This window comes from Cyprinus carpio, chromosome A18 (genome assembly GCF_018340385.1).
Source record: "Cyprinus carpio isolate SPL01 chromosome A18, ASM1834038v1, whole genome shotgun sequence".
Taxonomy (NCBI): domain Eukaryota; kingdom Metazoa; phylum Chordata; class Actinopteri; order Cypriniformes; family Cyprinidae; genus Cyprinus; species Cyprinus carpio.
In genome coordinates, this window is record NC_056589.1 from 3074881 (window position 1) to 3093351 (window position 18471).

Below are 18471 nucleotides of genomic sequence, written 5' to 3' on the forward strand. Positions count from 1 at the left end.
TTTCGTAAGCTGCTCTTTTATTTTCTCTCACCTGTAGAGGCAATGAAAGCCTCCTCTGTTCTGCCTCCGTCTGCCTCCCTGCCCCTGTATTTTTATTTTTTTATTTTTTTGCCCTCCTGGACAAACGCAGCCTGTGAGCCTCTCCTGTCCCGCTCACACAGGCCTCATTATTTCACCACTCCCACCTACAACCTGACGTCCGTGCCTCATTTTAGAAAGCACTTTTCCACTCTCTTTTTTTCCAGCATTTATTTCAGGCTGACCTTTTAAGGCTTATGCAGTAATAATTGGAGGCTGATGCAAGTGTTTGTATTGAAAGAACCAGTCAGTACTCAGTATATTAACAGGGTTGAACACTTTTAGCATTCTGACCTTCATTTATACGCTTCATGGATGCCTAAAAATAAGCAGACGTTTATATATCCTGTGGTGACTAATATATAATATATATATATATATATATACTGTAGATGTGCAGTGTGTGCATGCTTATTTTTATTTTATATATTAGCAGAAAAGCTAAGAGGGCGCATGCTTGGAGCCAGAGAGGCTGTGAGTCCCTAGCATGTGTTTGTCTGTCTTGGCATGCTGCTAGAGGACTAAAATACTAGTCCCGGGGTCAGACCGGCCCTTCTGGCTTTCCAGTGTCGAGTCTGAACATGCCTCCGAGCCCTGCAGGAGGATTCCAGCCTGATGTTGCACTGTAAATTACATTGTCATAACACGAATTGCATCCAGTACGTCACGATTTCGTCAGAACATGCGGTGAAGCGACCTGTTAAGGAAGTGCTTCATTGGTAGTTGACGCATCGAGCGGTTATAGTGGCGTCCTGCACTATACTCAATATACAAGTATTTTAAACAATATTTTGCTCATTCTCTTATTACTATGCATGCATGCATTTTTCTGACCGAGTATCAGCGCAGTTGATAAACTATTGTAGTTTTTGTTTATATAAAATTAAACTAATTAAAAATTCATTGTATTAATAATCATGTTTTTTGTACTTTGTTAGTTTTTTCATGTTTGTTAGTTTTTAGTTTTTTTTTTTTTTTTTAATGTCTGTATAGGTTTTTTTTTATAAAGTTTTATTAATTATTAGTTTTAGTTTATTTACTGTTAGTTATTTTAGTATTTTAGCTTAAACTAAATGAAAATGTGTATTGTTCGTTGGTAACTAGCTGAAATAAGTTTATATATCTGATATCTTATTTCAGTTATTTATATTATTTCAAGTAAGTTTTTTTTTTTTTTTTTTTTTTTTTTTTTTTTTTTATAATATATAAATTTAGTTGTAATTAATGATAACAAACCTGCCTTGTATTCATCTAAAGATGGCGTGAAATATGAAATATTTGTACTTTTCAGAATCACACCTCTGGATTATTTATAAATGGTGACCAGTTAATGCAATCCCCACACATATATATATATATATATATATATATATATATATATATATATATATATATATATATATATATATCACCCACATATTTGTTTATTTTTAGAATGGCTGAAAAATGAGGTTTCCAGTGAGGAGAAAGCTGTAAGTTAGACACTCATATGCGTGATAAATACAGTGGAAATACAGAATTGTGCATGTGTGTATGTGCATTCTGTTATTCCAGTAGAACTAGTGGAATGTTCCTCAGTTTGAGTTATTGCTGTGGCGGTGTTTTGGGGGGAAATCAAGTTATACTGCAGCCAGATCGAGCACATTGTTTTCTGCGTCCAGTGTGCGTGGAGAGTCACATGCATGAGGTTTTTTGTTTTTACATTCCAAATATTGCGCCTTGGCTCCTCCCATCCGTTCTGCGATTGGCCAGAAGTTCGGCTGAAGGAGAAGCACAGCAGAGCGACTTTTTTTGCATGCAGTGCTCCTGAAAACTCTGGATTCACTTTATCAGAACCTATGATCGCGTTCGGAGGCGCGTGCGTCATCAGCGTTTGGAAACATGGTCGGAGATCACGCCATAACAGGAGACAGCGCGCTCACGCAGAGGTCCCCCAAAAACGGATTAAGCTGTAAAATGGTCCTTCAGGCGGTGGGCAAAGTGCTGAGGTAACTGTCTCTGTGCTCCTCTACTGAGCTCAACTTCTTGACGCTGCGGCGGTGTGTGCGCGTGACGCGCGCGTCTGCTTGACGGAACGGAACTTTCCACTAACTTTTAATTGTTAGCATGTTTGTAATTTGCATGTTTGCCAGGTTTCTTCAAGCTGTAATGACACATCATCGTTCCCCGTGAGGCTCTTATAGATGAGTTATTATTAGATTGAGTTTGGTTTGGCGCGCGCTTATTTCTGTGTCTGTGGACCAAAAGGCGCACCGGTATTTTTAGGCAGCATATAGACAGTTTAAATATAAATTACCCAACAATGCTTTTCAAACTACACAGAGTTCTCTTGATACATATGATGCAATGTCTATTCTGAGTCCACGTAGAGATGAGTTTAGGACCACTCTGTTAACCTGTTGTTGTCAGATACCTGCATTCACTGTTTGTTGTTGAATGTGTAGCTAATATGAGTATAAACATTTTTGTTTAAAAAAAAAAAGAAAAAAATGCAATATATGCAGTATGCATTGTATCAGTAACATGATGTTAAAAAAATGCACCATGTTTTAAAAAATAAATGTAAAACATGCTGTGAGGATTTTATATGGATAGGGATTATAATATGAAATATTAAATGACACTGAAAATCATTTTGTTCACACATGAATTGGAAAAGGGAAGATGCTATATGTTGCATAGAGCAATTATTATTATTTTTTATATATTTTATTTTTAATATTGTATGTCCATTGTCTTATTTTCAGTCAGTTTTAGTAACTGTTGACATTAGTGTTAATTTATTTATTTTTATTTTTATTATGGATTTTTTTTTGTGTGTGTGTGTGTTTCTTTGCATTGTGAACAAATGGTATGTGTATGTTGTACCAGTCTTGGAGAGAAAAAGACAAATGTCTGTGAAAAGGAGTTAAATAATTTTCTGGGGCACCTAACATAACATATAACATAACATATAACATAACATAACATAACATATAACATAACATATAACATAACATAATAAAACATAAAAAATAAAAAATAAATAAAAACAGAAAGAAAGAAAAAGAAAGAAAGAATTAAAAATAAATATTAGCATTACAATTAGCTTCTTGAACTCAAAAAAGTAAATAAATAAATAAACCTTTGTATGCAAGCATGTAGTTTCAGTTTTTTGACCCCACTGTAAATAAGATGCATATCAACTATATATTGATCATTAAAGTTACTTCAAAGTCCATTTACTAATATTAACAGAAGAACATTTAACATGTAAAAAATGTATCAATGTTAAAATTAACACACTAGCAAGGAAGAATACTTCTACAGCTTTTATCAACCTCTAGTTAATGTTACAAATGGAGTGTTTTTAATTGATTGGTTATTGTTATTGTTTTTTTTTTATTGTTTTTTTTTTGTGAGTTACTGCAGCCTACATTTTTCTAGCTAGCTATGCCATCGTAACGTAAATGCAGGATACATGGTTGCAATGATTTATAAAACAGCTCAGTCTCCTTATTTCAATTTATTTGCATTTGACAGTTGAGAGAGGGATAGTGGGCGTGGTTTCAGCGCCAGAGGACACGCCCCCAGCGTTTGAGAGCAGAGAATACTGCTGATTTTTTCTAGATTTTGATACCTTATTTTATTTACTTTGGTGTTTTTTTTTTTTTTTTTTTTTTTTTTTGTTTTTTTTTTTTTTTTTTGGTTGTTATTTGGATGTTTTTATGTCGTGTGACAAACCAACCCATTTAATATTGTATTATGACTAAGGCCATAGCACTGAAATTACAAACATTATTTGTATTTTTATTTTATAATTTTTGTTTTGTTTTTATTCTATTGTAGTTTATTTTTTTATTATCAAAATAAAATCGCATACAATAAGTCGCACACTGGGCAAAAACTTGTAGGTATCAGGGATCACACACATTGGATGCGTCACGGTCAGTTCAAACAAAGGTTTACTTATTCACCAAACGGGCAAAAGTTCACTTCAGGAAGGATCAAAGTGGCTAAATTTGAATGAGTTTGAAGTTCGGTGTTTAAAAAAACAGAGTAACAGAAAGTGAAAGCGCGATCTAAATTACAGCTCTGTATATGAAGCATACAGACAGCCACAGAAAGACAAACCTTTCACTGAAAAATGCACGATCACAGTTTTACAGACTAGAGTTAAGTCTTTATGTACAATAACAATGTAATTTAATGTAGAACTGTGTGAATGGCACTCTGCGGCGTTTTCACACGTCACAGCTTTAAATCTGCAACTTCGCTGGCTAACAAATGCATCATCGTCACCAGCTGGATATAAACTAACGCAAATAGATGGCAACAATCGTGACATTAAACATTTGGGTTAGACATGGTTTTAACGGCTTGAGGTGCTGCTAATGTCCACGTCCTCTCAGCATTGAAACCTAACTGCTGATCTTTCTCTACTAATTCGACATCTAGTCATCAAATTAATTGCATGATATGAAAACATGTCATTACTATGGATTTGGATTCTTGCCGATACTTCAATCGGTGCCGATTAATCGGCAAAACCGATAATTCGGTCGACCTCTCGTGTGTTTGTTGGGTGATTTCAGAGATTATCATGGCCAGACATAACGATCTGCTTGTGCTTTCATTCAACTGCGTATATTTCTCTTTGAGAAGCGTTATATTCTTGATAACTCCAGGGATTATTGCATACTTGATGATAAAAGCAAGCAACTGAATAAATGTGATGTTTGCAGTGTATCTTTCAATAAGTTGCAACCAATAAGAACGTTTATATTAGCAAGTTTTGCACTAAAGAAATGCATCTTTATAGTATTATGCCACACTTTGCATGAACTTCAAATGTCTGGATTTGTGGAAGCAAGTGATTTAATGCTATAATGTTCTTCAGGTGAAATAAACGGCTGCTCTTATATAGCTGTATACTATAGCATAAGCCTCAAGCTGACGTTCGTCTAATTTTAGTCTCTTAAAAACCAGTCTTGGCGTTCCTACTGACTCTGCGTTCCCACATACTGTGGCTTTTCAATTTGATGTTTCTATAATAGTCTTTTAAATGGCACTTTTAGGGCCCTGGAGCATCGGTGGCGGCTCAAGTCAGCCAGACTGGAGTCTGGAGTCAAAAAGCTGTTTCGTCAGCTCGGTACATATCGGCCGTGGCTGAACTTAATCTCGCAGATTTGCTAATGTGTTTTAAGTGGGATCAACGTCTGAGGAAATATGTGGAGACTCCTTAGTTTGAAGAGGTTTGCTCAGTGACTTTGCCTTTTAAGTCGTGCAGTAGAATAAAAAGATGAACCCAGTTAATTTGCATAACACTTAGCAGATTCAGCCACATTGTCTTCTTCTTCTTTGCCTTAAATATCTGTTTATTAAATTGGAATCTGAGGCATGTTTTTCTACCCCTTCAGTTAGGTTATTCTTGACATGTTTGGCATTTTTCTGAACCTGGAGGTGAGTTCGTACGTAGGATTCTCATGTTTCTGAATAGTTTAAATAGTTTAAAGACGTTGGTTTAAGTTACACCAAGACGTGACACTATGCCTTTGCTGCTCTATTCATTAAATACTACTACTTTTGAGTTAAATACCATGCTTTTTTGGATTTTGCACAATGCATTAATAAAGCACAGATTGTATTTTATCTCCATCTTGGCTTTGAAAGAAGGACAATGCATCGGCGAGTCAGTGGAATGCTTTTCATGTCCCGCCCATAATGCACTAGACATGTAGCTTCTGAGGATTTGCCAAAGAACATGCCCTGAGAATAAAAAGAAAACGTTCCTAGTCGCGTTTGTCTGATATTGACACCAGTCTCCGATCGCACAAAGACCATCAGAAATGCCTTCTCAGACTTTGCTTTCAGGAGTCTGAAGTTCATTGTTAGACTGTGATCCCGGGAAGGAAGTTGGGAAACGGCGATTTAAGCAGAAACGTCTATTGCATAATTTGATTTTCCTGAAAACCTCAGGCATGGCTGAGAGACTGTTCTGAGGAAAAGAAAGCGTGCCAGAGTCTGACGTCCTCCTCTCTCTTTTATTAACCATACATGGAGTCAAACGCAGCCAGCTCAGTAATCAGACCACACAGAGCAGATCATCCGCAATAATGGACTATTGTCACTACATGTGTTTCGTACTTGGCCTAATGGCTGTGGGACGGTCAGACTTTGGATGTATAATAGCATTGGACTATGTACATTTATTGTATTGAGTCCACAGTAATAAGTAGCAGTTTGTGCACATAGATCATGATTTTCTTGTAAGTTGCAAGTTAAAGGCCAGCAGATGTTCAGTGAGGAACAGATGATAAGAGATGGTTATCATTGTGTGGAAGAGCGGCACTGAAAAAGCTCCCATCATAGACCCAAACGACTGCGAGCGACCTTTGATCTGTAGAGTGTATGAATGCAGGAAACGGCAAGGCAACTGTAAGCTAAAAATACCCTAAGTTACAATTATCCTGTTTTTGTGTAAAAAATTGGAGCAGATGATGTACAGTCTCAATTTTTAATGCAGCATATAAAAGTTTTTTTTGTTTAATTGAAGAGAAGAAAGGAAAGATTAAAGTTTCTTTTTTTTTCTTTTTCTGTTAATTTTATTCAAATTATTTTTTTCTTTTTTTTTTTTTCTTTTTAATGAAGTGTAAAAAAATTGTATCATTGCATCGTTCTGTGCCTGAGCCCTTCCAGTGAAGATAAAAACTTAAAAACTTTCAAATATAATTGCATTATACACACACAGACACACATTCTCATGCACATAAACACACAAAAACTTTCAGATATAATTGAGTTATATACAAATATATTTAAAGGTATATTACAAGTATATTATGTGTCATGTAAAGTAGTGTATCACAAATCTGAGTGTCTCTTATTATTATCATTATTATTATTATTATTATTATTATTATTATTATTATTATTATTATTATTATTATCATTATTTACATATATGCTTTGATTGTGTTAGGGTGCTTTCACACCTGCCTCATTTAGTTCGGTTGAATCATACCAGAGTTCGTTTCCCCCTTTGGTGCGGTTCGTTTGGGCAGGTGTGAAAGCAGCAATCGCACTCGGGTGCGCACCAAAGGCGGACCAAACACACCTCTTCAAGCAGGTCTCGGTACGCTTTCAAACGAACTCTGGAGTGGTTCGTTTGTGGTGAGAACGTGATCCGACCTCGAACAGACCCAACTGCAAAAAGTACTGATCATTTTTGGACTAAACCAGCTGCCGTAGTCAGCTGCGCTGTGCATTACGGGATGAGGAAGTGTTTGTTGACAGTTTTTTGTGTGTGTGTGTTTGTTGACAGTTTTTTGTGTGTGTGTGTTTGTTGACAGTTTGCGCTTTAGCATGGCAGCTCGTGGATTAAGGCACGCCTCCGCTTGAAGTTACGAGCGATGCCCGCTCGCCGTTTGCAGTGCATTAGAACGGTTGTTTTCAAGCCGCATCCGCGCTTCATTAAAGAAATGTATTGTTTGCATATTGTGGTGTATACAAACAATGTAATAGATTATGGCCAGGGACAAAACCAGCCCGCGCAGTCGTCTCTCCATAGTTGCGTTGTCTCCGTGTTGTTTGCTGGCTTTTCCTCTTATGTTGGAATTTTCCCGCACATAAATTCTGACCAATCAAAAGTTTAGGAAAGCAGTTTAGGAAATACGCCATGGCCAATGAGTGATGTGGATGTTGTCATGTGACTGCATTTTGGTTCTTTTCAACTGGTTTGGACCAAAGCAATCAGTGTGGTGTGAAAAGGAACCAAAAAAGCTGAAAAATGCTACAATGTATAATTGTTTGCCCTTGGTTCGGACCAAATGAACCAAACTAGAGATGTGAAAGCACCCTTAGTCAATTAGTTGTGATTTTAAAAGTGTGAAACTGGCTGAAAGCAGAAAGTCTAGAGTGGGATGTAAAGTTCAGACCGGATCTGAAGTGAATCTGTGATTGTAGAATGAAGCTGCATTCATTGGCAGCAGTTGCGCTGTTTTAACTCCTGCTGTCTTGCAGTTTTTGGACTTGCAGTTGTTCAAGAGTTTGAATCGTCCTTTGTTTCTGTATTTCTCAGAACATTGCATCAATGGCAGACAGCTGATCTCAAAAGACTATTTATCATAAAATAAAAAAACAAAAAAACAAAACAAACACTGAACCAAACTTTGGTGCCTGGTTTGCTTTATTTACACATTTGCACAATTTCAAATATTTCTGTGGACAGAATTTTACCAGCATTCCACAAAATAAAAGCTTGAGGATTTTTAAATGTTAAAAGCTCAAGGGTTTAAGTAATTTGAATGTGCAGAAGATATAAAGTTTGATTACTTGTAGTGTAGGATGAAATAATTTTTATAATAATAATAATAATAATAGTAATAATAATATTTTTGACGGCAAAATGCAGTCATATGCATAAATAATTTTAAAATAAAAACAAAAGAAATAAAACAGAAAATAATAAATGTTATATCCTCCTGAGACCCAGAAAAAATAAGCTTTGTGAATGTAGTATTTTTTCATGTCATTACATTGTTTAGAGCATAAGAAAAAAAAATGCTTAAATATTTTTTTTGAAAAATGTTTTTTTTTTATTTTGTTTGTATTTTGTTTTTCAGTATCGTAAAATGGCATGAATAGACATAACAAAGCAAAAAAAATTGGGATTAAAACCCAATAAATTTTTAGGTTTCAGGATTTTTTTTTTTTTTTTTAACCAAACTTTAAGGATTATTTGATATACCATTTTGTTTTATGCAATATGTGTGTAAAAATGTCCATAAACTGGTTTTCCCATGAAACACAGTGAATCTATACACTGAATCTAATTTACATATTCATTTGTTGCTGTTGGGAGAGCATGTTGAAAAAATAATTATCATAATGAGTAATAATTGGCCAGATTTTCATAATAATATCTAATATTTCAAAAGAATATTGATATATAATTTCCACAGCTGGGTCTCAGGAGGATATCAGATAACCGTGAACATGAATTTGCTGTTAAATATGGAAATGTTGAATCTAAAAATAAAATCTCTGGGCGGTTAAAGGGTTTGACTTCCAAAAAAAAAAAAGTTTGCGAACCCCAGAAATAAAGGGTTTGGAAGATTTAAGACATTCTGCTTGACTCTGGACGTGAGCTCTTGATGTTCATGTATGCACTGTTCAAGATGTGACGCACCATTAAACACGCTCTCAGTAACTGTTTCCAGAGGGCGCCTCCTGGCTCCAGTGCCAAGCTTTTCCAGGAATCAGGAACTGTTTGTCTGAATGGACTGAAGAGAGAACAGAAGAATCCAAGAAGACTGACTTTGTGAATTCATGGAGGCCAATCGATATATAAACGATACCCACTTTTTCTTTTACTTTGAATATAAAAGTTGTTTTATTGTGCGTATAAATATTACTCCAGGGAGTGAAATCAGCCACAGAACAGTCCAGAGCACCTCGGCTGGCCCTGCAGACTCCGACCGACCGCAGCAGGCTGAAGAGTGTTTCTGGACGTGAGTCTGTGTGTGTGTGTGTGTTCAGCGGCGCTGGCCTCTGGCTGAGGTTTCAGGTCCAGCGTATTCGCCATTAAAGCAACAAGACGGGTCTCTGTGAAGAACTGGCCCCGGGCCCCGGAGTCAGACAACATGGGAGCAGCTGTCTAAAGAGCAGGCCTTTCAGAGGGACACAGACACGGCTTTATATCACACTGCTGTTACTAAACAGAATATAAGATATGAGACCTCTTAACCGTTTCAAACTATTTGGCATCACATTTGATATCAGATGCACAGCTGACAGGAGAAATCCTTCTACAGATACTGATGAAGATGTTAAACACAAAGATAGTTTTCTATTAGTATTCCAATAGATTTAATGTTTTATTATCTTGCAGATATGTGCATGCTTGAAGTAAATGTTTTCATGTAACAAATATGGCCAATGATTATTAAAGAGAATATCATCAGTGATCACTTAATATTAATTGACTGGTAACCTAGTATTAACTTTTATAACCTAGTATATAACTTTTATAGTTCGTTTGTTTATTTATTTATTTATTTATTTATTTATTTATTTATTTATTTTTTTTTTTTTTTTTTTTTTTTTTTTTTTGTTTTTTTTTTTATTTATGTAAGTGTGGTAAAAGTATTTGTAAGAATTAATAAATATTGACTGGAAAATTATGATGTTATTATTTTTATAAAAAAAAAGTTTTCGGCTGAAACAAAAAAAAAAAAAATGAATAATAATAAAAAAAAAAAAAAAAAAATATATATATATATATATATATATATATATATATATATATATATTTATTATTATTATTATTATTATTATTATTATTATTATTATTTATTATTATTTATTTATTTATTTTTGTTGTTTATTTTTATGTTTGTTTTTTGTTTTGTTTTTTTTTTTTATATTTTTTTTTTTTTTTTTTTGGGGGTGTTTTTTTATGAGATTACACATTGTTAAACAGATATATTTGATTTTAAATAAGTGAGTAAATAATACACATATATATATATATATATATATATATATATATATATATATATATATATATATATATATATATATATATATATATATATATATATAAAAAATATCAATATATATATGTGTATGTGTCCAATTTTAGTGTTTTACTTTTTTATAAAAGTGTGGTTATTTTATTGGCTTGCATTGTTTTATATATAAATTCAGTATCATTAAAGTTTTTGAGCTAAATTAAAATGTCTTACAAAATAATTGTGTATTATTTAATAAAATAATAAATAATTATTGCAAAGCATTTTCAGTGTCGGTTTTTGGCCAAGTGCATCCAAAATTTTCGATTTCATTAATAAAAACGGTAATAGGAAAATGTTTGTTTTCCTAATATACAGTATCTAGTACACTAAACAGTGTCTACTCCCTGGCGTGAACAAAATTCCGGTGCTTTAGCACATTTTTCCCGACCTGCTCCGTCATCTTTGACACATTAAACGTATGTCAGTGGTTTTGTATGACAGCTTGGTTTGCGAAGCATCTCCTGTCAGAGCTTGTGTGTTCTAAAGGTGCTGTGAGGTAGTTGTTGGCTCTTAAAGCGCTTGTTTTCCATGAAAGCAGCTCTTGTGTGTCGGAGTGTGATTGCTGTATTAGTTCGGGCGTTTGAAGCGTGAGACGGGTGTGGTGTGAGGACAGGGTCTGATGGTAATACAACCCGCCTGTGCTAAAAATAGATGTGGAAGGAAAAGCCTGGATGTCTGTGGTCTGCTGCGCTAATTACAGGGCAAGCTTAACTGAGCAAACCTGCAGTGGAAAAATGATGTGCACAGATCGTTGCGTAGTCTGCTGCAATGCATGAAGAGTCCATATGTGCTTACATTACTCTGAAACTTCTACTAGGCCTCCTCGCAAATAATTACAACATATACAGTTCCTTGCTGTCTATATCTATAGATATATATATATATATATATATATGTGTGGTGCTCTATTGAGTTTCAGACATTGTTCACACCTCTGGCAGAGTTTGAGTAACCTCTGTTTGGCCTCGTTTCGTCCCGTACAGGAAGGGCAAAGGGAAGCCCAATGGAAAGAAGCTGCCCACCGAGGAGAAGAAGCATTACCTGGACGCAGAATACACCAAAGTGCGAGTCGTCGACTTCGAGCTCAAGGAGCTGGTGGTTTTGCCGAGAGAGATCGACCTGAACGAGTGGCTCGCTAGCAACAGTAGGTTTCTCACCTCAATTCACTTCCTTCAATAGAGTTAAGACCAAATTAATGTACAGTGCAGTTGTGTCTGAACCCAAGATCGTGTTGTTTAATTATAGTTAGTTGCTTTAAGTGATCTGAGATCTAAGAAACTTCATAATTCGTACACGACTCATTTTTTGGCCGGAGGAATCTTACAGAAATGCAGAGAGAGAAAAAAAATAAATGTTCCCGATTTTTTTGTTCATATCGTGGTGTGTTTGGTTGTGGTGTTGTGTCTAGTTACTAGGTGTGTTTTGAAAACATCTCTTCTTTTCATCAGAGGGAATGTATGATTTCAGCTCTGGGTTATATAACCAGCTCAGAATAACATTCCTGAGCCACCAATCACACCATTGTTTGCATTTCCCTCCATTCTATCTGGAAAGAAAACGTGTATAAAAACATAAAATATGGCTCGGTTTAGGAAACTTTGCTGCACTTTCAAATTCCACAAGCGCTTATTAAACCAAATCACCGCCGTTTATGGTTAATTGAAGCCATGTCTCTGGATCAGCTCACAGTCCTCTCATACGGTGCTTGCTGAGCAGATTGTTTCCTACATTTCCTCTACATAGAATATATGTAGAATACATATCTAATGTATTACCAAAGCTGCTGTAAAATTGTGAAATAATATTGCAATCTAAAACAGCTGTTTTCTGTGTGAATATCTGTTAAAGTAAAGTAATGTATTTCTGTGATGTGCAGCTGTATTTTCAGCATCATTACTGCAGTCTTCAGTGTCACATGATCTTCAGAAATCATTCTAATATGATGATTTGCTGCTCAACAAACATTTCTGATTATTATCAATGTTGAAAACAGCTGTGCTGCACAATATTTTTGTGGAAACTGTGATGCATTGTATTTTTCAGAATTCACAGATGAACAGAAAGTTCAGAAGAACAGCATTTATTTGAAATAGAAATCTTTTGTCAGATTATAAATGTCACTTTGTCGTCTTGCTGAATAGAAGTATAAGTTTGTTGTATTGATGAATAGTTCAGATTTTGTTTGATATATAATAATAATAATAATAATAATAATATTTTTGTAACCATGTATAGTATGTAATTTTATTTTCAAAAAGTGCACATTTGCATCTATTTATTAAAAAAAAAATGCAAGTGCAAAGATTTTTGTTTAGATAATTAGAAAAATCATCACCTAGTCATAATTTAATAAGCTACACAAAGCCATCTGATTCACATAATGACTTGGAACATATTGCATCATGATATTAATATGCATTATAGAAGTTTTTTTTTTTTTAATCATTCCTTAATCTTTGAATATTTTGTGTGATTTTTTCAGCCACGACGTTCTTCAATCTCATCAACCTGCAGTACAGCACGATCTCTGAGTTCTGCACGGGGGACACGTGTCCGGCCATGACCGCCTGCAGCACGTGAGTATCTGTTATTCACCCCGCAGACTCTCAGGGGTCACGACCCGGGGCCCGGGGCCCGGGGCCAGTCTGTGATGACAGAAGGAGAGCACGTTCAGTGGTTGAGTCCTGCTGAAGTTTTGTTTGTGATCAGGGTTTAAACGAGACGCTGACTGAAGCATTTATTGGATAACATCATAAATAAACTGCTCATGTTTATGAAAGGATCCACTATCAGGAGTCTGGTTAATGAACAGATTGGTGGAGAGATCCGTTTACTTGTGCAGTGGAGGAAGGTCGTGTATTTGTTTTGGGAACAGATGAGTGATTGAAGGAAAATCAACTCGATTTGTCTGTTTGGCAGGACGTACTACTGGTATGATGAAAAAGGGAAGAAGACGAAATGCACAGCGCCGCAGTATGTGGATTTCGTCATGAGTTCAGTTCAGAAGCTGGTGACGGATGAAGACATCTTTCCCACCAAATACGGTGAGTCTGTAGCGCCACCTAGTGATGAACATGCACACTGACGCAAATAGACTTGACATTTAATTGCATGTTCCTGTGTGTATGTGATCTTAAAGAACATTGCTTTCAAATAAACTAACTTTTTATTCATCATTGGAGAAAAAAAACTAACACGCACACAAACGGATGTGGACAATTTTGCAAGCTACAACAGTTTATCATTTCTCTGTATAATAACAAACATTAATGATACATCTGTTACAGTATTTAGATCGTTAATAAAAATACAGATTTCCATTAGTTCTTTATACCTCAGGTCTGTTGAATAACAGTAACAGCATTTTATTTATTTATTTGTGTAAATGTTTTGATGCTAAATAACATTAAAGCTCGTTCCCTTTCTCATAACAATGAAAAATAGTCCTGAAACATTTACAAAATGTTGTTCTTTTGAACTTTCTATTCATCAAAGAATCCTGAAAAATAAAATGTATCACAATTTCCACAACTGTTTTCAACATTGATAATAATCTGCTAATAATCATCATATTAGAATGATTTCTGAAGATCATGTGACACTGAAGACTGGAGTAATGATGCTGAAAATGCTGCAGTAAATTACTTTATACAATATATTTACATAGAAAACAGCTGTTGATTTGACTGATCAGATAAATGCAGCCTCGCTGAGCAGAAGAGACATGTACAGTAGTGCAGATATCATGTGTTTATCACATTCTTTGGTCTGGATGTGTGGGCACTGATGGAGTCTGTCTGGTTCTCTGCAGGTAAAGAGTTCCCCAACACCTTCGACTCGCTGGTGAAGAAAATCTGCAGGTATCTCTTCCACGTTCTGGCCCACATCTACTGGTCCCACTACAAGGAGACGGTGGCCATGGACCTGCACGGACACCTAAACACACTCTACACGCATTTCGTGGTATTTATAAGGGAATTCAATCTGATGGACCCCAAGGAGACGTCTATAATGGACGACCTGACGGAGGCCCTGTGCACGCCGCTGCCCCCTCAGCCACAGAACCACGTGACGGAGAGATGAGTCCGGCGCCGCTCCGTCTCTGACCTGCCAAGCCGGGGTTCAGAAGGACTGCTGGGACTCGCAGACCTTCTTCACCCTCCCAGAACACTGCTCTCTTTAGGACCCAGTTCGGAGCGCTCCGCCAGGCCTCCCGCCGAATGACCTCAGACGCGGCCGTCTAACCCTTTAACCAAGAACTGACCGTGCTGACCGTGCTTCGGTCTCCTCCCCGTTTCCGCTTTCTTTCGCGTCTTCCCTCGTCTTCGGCCCCGTTTGAGCAGCACTTTCCCCTCTCTTGGTTTGATAAGGGTGTAGGCCTGGTCCTCGTGTACGGTATACAGGTTTCTTTTCCATTTTTATAGGGTAAAAGGGGTGTGTGTGTGTGTGTGTGTGTGTGTTCAAGGCTTTTGCACTCAGGAACTGAGAGAGCTGTCAATGCTACCTGCTCACCCACAAGCCTCTCGGTGTCACTTTACTCATCATATAGCAATCCCATCCTCCCTCTACTTGTATGGGACAGACTTGTGTTGCATATTAGCATGTTGACCACTGTAGAGGAGAGCCGAGGTGAACGGGGCGGCCAGGACCTCGAGTGACAAAGACATTCGCGTTTGTCTGCTGTTGAATCCGAAACGTCTCGGCTTGTAATCATGTCTAGCCTCGTTCTGAAAAGACGATTTGTGAATGGAAAGGAATGTACACTTAGTCTCTATGTATTACTGATTGCAAAGATTATTATCTTCGAGCGACTGAGAGAGCGACGGATGCTTTAGTTCTCCCTCCATCACTGTTCAGAGAGTTTGTGTTGCGACGAGAAGATCGGACCTTTTCCTTTTATTATTTAAGTTATTTCTTGGTTTTCTGTTTCTTTTCGTTTCGGTTTTAGTTGACGTTTTTTCAGGGCTCCTCGGTTCTGGCTTTTGTTTTATGTATTTTAATAATACTTTAAGTTAAAAGCGATTTAATATTTTAAGCTCTGCAAATTATAACCTAATAAAATATTTAAAAGTCACAAATTGTGCGCTGTCTTTTTTGCTGCAGTTTCACGTGGAAAGTGATCTTAGATATGATAACCTTTACACACATGCTCTCCAAACCCCGCCCACAATATACATGTCAGCCAATCGGGTTCCAGAAGTAAGAATCCCATTTGTGATTTTGAACAATTATTTGTAAATCTTTAATGACAGAACTGCTGTAAGCTATAAAGTTCTTAACTGATAGTGTATGCTTTTGTTAAAACATCTATCTATCTATCTATCTATCTATCTATCTATCTATCTATCTATATATGAGATCTAAAATTAATTTTGTGGGAAAAAGTCAGAATTGTGAGATATAAACTGCATTATGAGGGAAAAAGGTCAGTACTGTGATTATATAAACTCAGTATTGGGGGAAAATGTAAGACTTATGAGATAAACTTCATTTAGAGGAAAACAAAGTCAGAATTATGAGATATAAACTGAATTTCTAGGGAAAAAAAGTCAGAATTGTGAGATTGGGATTTGTGAAAAAAGTCTGAATTACAGTATGAGATATGAACTAAATTGTAAGGGGGGGGAGTCAATTATGAGATAATTAAAATTAATTTCGAGGAAAAATGACATAATTATGAGATATGATTAAACTGCATTTAAAAAAGTCAGAATTGTGAGATATAAACTCAATTAAGAGGAAAAGGTCAGAATTATGACATATAAACCGAATTTCGAGGAAGAAAAATTTTGAGATTGGGATTCGTGAAAAAAGTCAAAATTGAAAAAAAAAAGAGAAAACAATTACCTTTTTATTTCTAACTTTTGTTTTTCCCAAATTGTGAGATGAAAAGGTCCGAATTAGAGTATGTGATATAAACTCTGAATTGTGACGGGAAAAAAGATTACGAGATATAAAAATAATTTCAAGGGAAAATGTCAGAATTGTGAGATTGGGATTTGTGAAAAAAAGTCAATTGAAAAACAAGAAAATAAAATAATTATCTTTTGTTTTCTTACTTTTTTCTCCAAATTGTGAGTGGAAAAAATCAATTGAGAGATAATTAAAATTAATTTTGAGGAAAAATGTCAAAATTGAGATATAAACTGAATTTTGAGAAAAAAAAAAAAAAAGGTCCGAATTGAGATATAAACTCAGAATTAAGAGGAAAAAGTCAGATTTATGAGATATAAACTCATAATTATAAGATATAAACTGCATTATGAGGAAAAAAAGGTAAGAATTATAAGATAAAAACTCAGAATTTGAGGAAAAATTCAGAATTATGAGATATTAATTTAGAATTAAGAGGGAAAATGTAAAAATTATGAGAAACTTCACTTCAGAATTTTTAGATACATATAAACTGAATTCTGGGGGGGGGGGGGTCAGAATTGTGAGATTGGGATTTTTAAAAAAAAAAGTCAGAATTGAAAAACAAAAAAAAAACAATTACCTTTTGATTTCTAACTTTTTTTCTTCAAATTGTGAGGGGAAAATCAATTATGAGAATTTAAAGTTAAATTAATTTCATGGGAAAAGAATTATGAGATATAACCTGCATTTTAAGAAAAAAAAGGTCAGAATTTTGATATATAAATCAGAATCAAGAGGAAAAAGTCAGAATTGTGAGATTTGAATTTAAAATTTGGGGAAAATGTAAGAATTATGAGATTAACTGCATTTTTTTTTGGGGGGGGGGGGGGGTCAGAATTATGAGATATAAACTCAGAATTTGAAAAAAAAAAATCGGAATTATGTGATATAAACGGAATTTTGGGGGGGAAAGGTCAGAATTATGAGAAAAAAATATCACAATTGCCTTTTGACTACTGACATTTTTCCTCAGAATTGCGAGAAAGAAAAAAAAAAAGTAATTTGTGAGATATAAATTGTGAAAATTAAAAGACTTTTATTATGGCAGAATTAAGCTTGCACATGATCCAGCACATTAACGTGGACTCTGCTCAGGTTTTTGAGGATTGGCATGAGTTCAGGAAAGCATGTAGGTTTAGTAAATGCTGTATAGTTTTGTATGGTCTAGTTTCTCACTGCTATCATAACCACTGTTCGGCCTCCAAACGCCGTCATGACTAGAATATTCTCCTACAGGAACAAAGACGGTGATTAACCAAACTCTACATGCACCAGAGACACAGGCCGCTGGATAAGCTCAGTCTTGTTCTCGCTGTGGCCATGATGAGGATGCTGCTCTTCCTCACGAAGATCTCTCCTCCCTCCGTCACCACGGTGTCTCGGGAGCGGAGCATTTGTGAGAATCGCTTCTTAAATGAAAGGATTTATGAGTTATTTACATGACCAGTCCAACATCTGGAATAATTAGGATTGTTAATGTTTTTGAGAAAAAAAATCTCTTCTGCTCCTGCATTTATTTGATCAAAATATTTTTTTGCGATTTGAAACAGCTGTTTTCTCTGTGAAACTCTGTTAAAGTGTAATTTATTTCTGTGATGCACAACTGTATTTTCAGAATCATTACTCCAGTCTTCAGTGTCATATGATCTTCAGAAATCATTTTAATATGCTGATTTGCTGCCTATTCATTATCGTTTTTTTTTTACTGTTGCTCAGTTATTAATGATATTCTTCTTAAACCTGAGCAACAGAGAAAACAAGTGCATGCATGCTGAAAGATTAAACTCTGCACTGACTGATGTGTGTGTGTTTCTACATGCAGTTTAAAAGCTTCGAGAAACGTGTAAAGCCTCACTGAATCGTTCCTTCAGGCTTCTGTCGTAGTGAACGCTCAGGTTCTTGATCTGGATCTCTCTGTACT

General features: G+C 35.6%; 1 protein-coding gene across 3 annotated transcripts in view; it reads left to right on the forward strand.

The window, feature by feature from the left end:
* LOC122134052 (MOB kinase activator 2-like) overlaps positions 1-15708 on the forward strand; it is a 42671-nt gene extending 26963 nt beyond the window's left edge. For 2 of the 3 annotated variants that reach the window (XM_019122135.2, XM_019122133.2), the window contains exons 2-5: positions 11618-11778; positions 13117-13210; positions 13554-13678; positions 14446-15708. In XM_019122135.2, coding sequence (XP_018977680.1) covers positions 11618-11778; positions 13117-13210; positions 13554-13678; positions 14446-14717 — 652 coding nt within the window. In that variant the 3' untranslated portion in view covers positions 14718-15708. Of the gene's footprint in view, positions 1-1867; positions 2067-11617; positions 11779-13116; positions 13211-13553; positions 13679-14445 lie in introns of those variants that run through there. The other variant, XM_019122130.2, reaches the window with a different exon arrangement.
* Positions 15709-18471: the final 2763 nt, after the last annotated feature.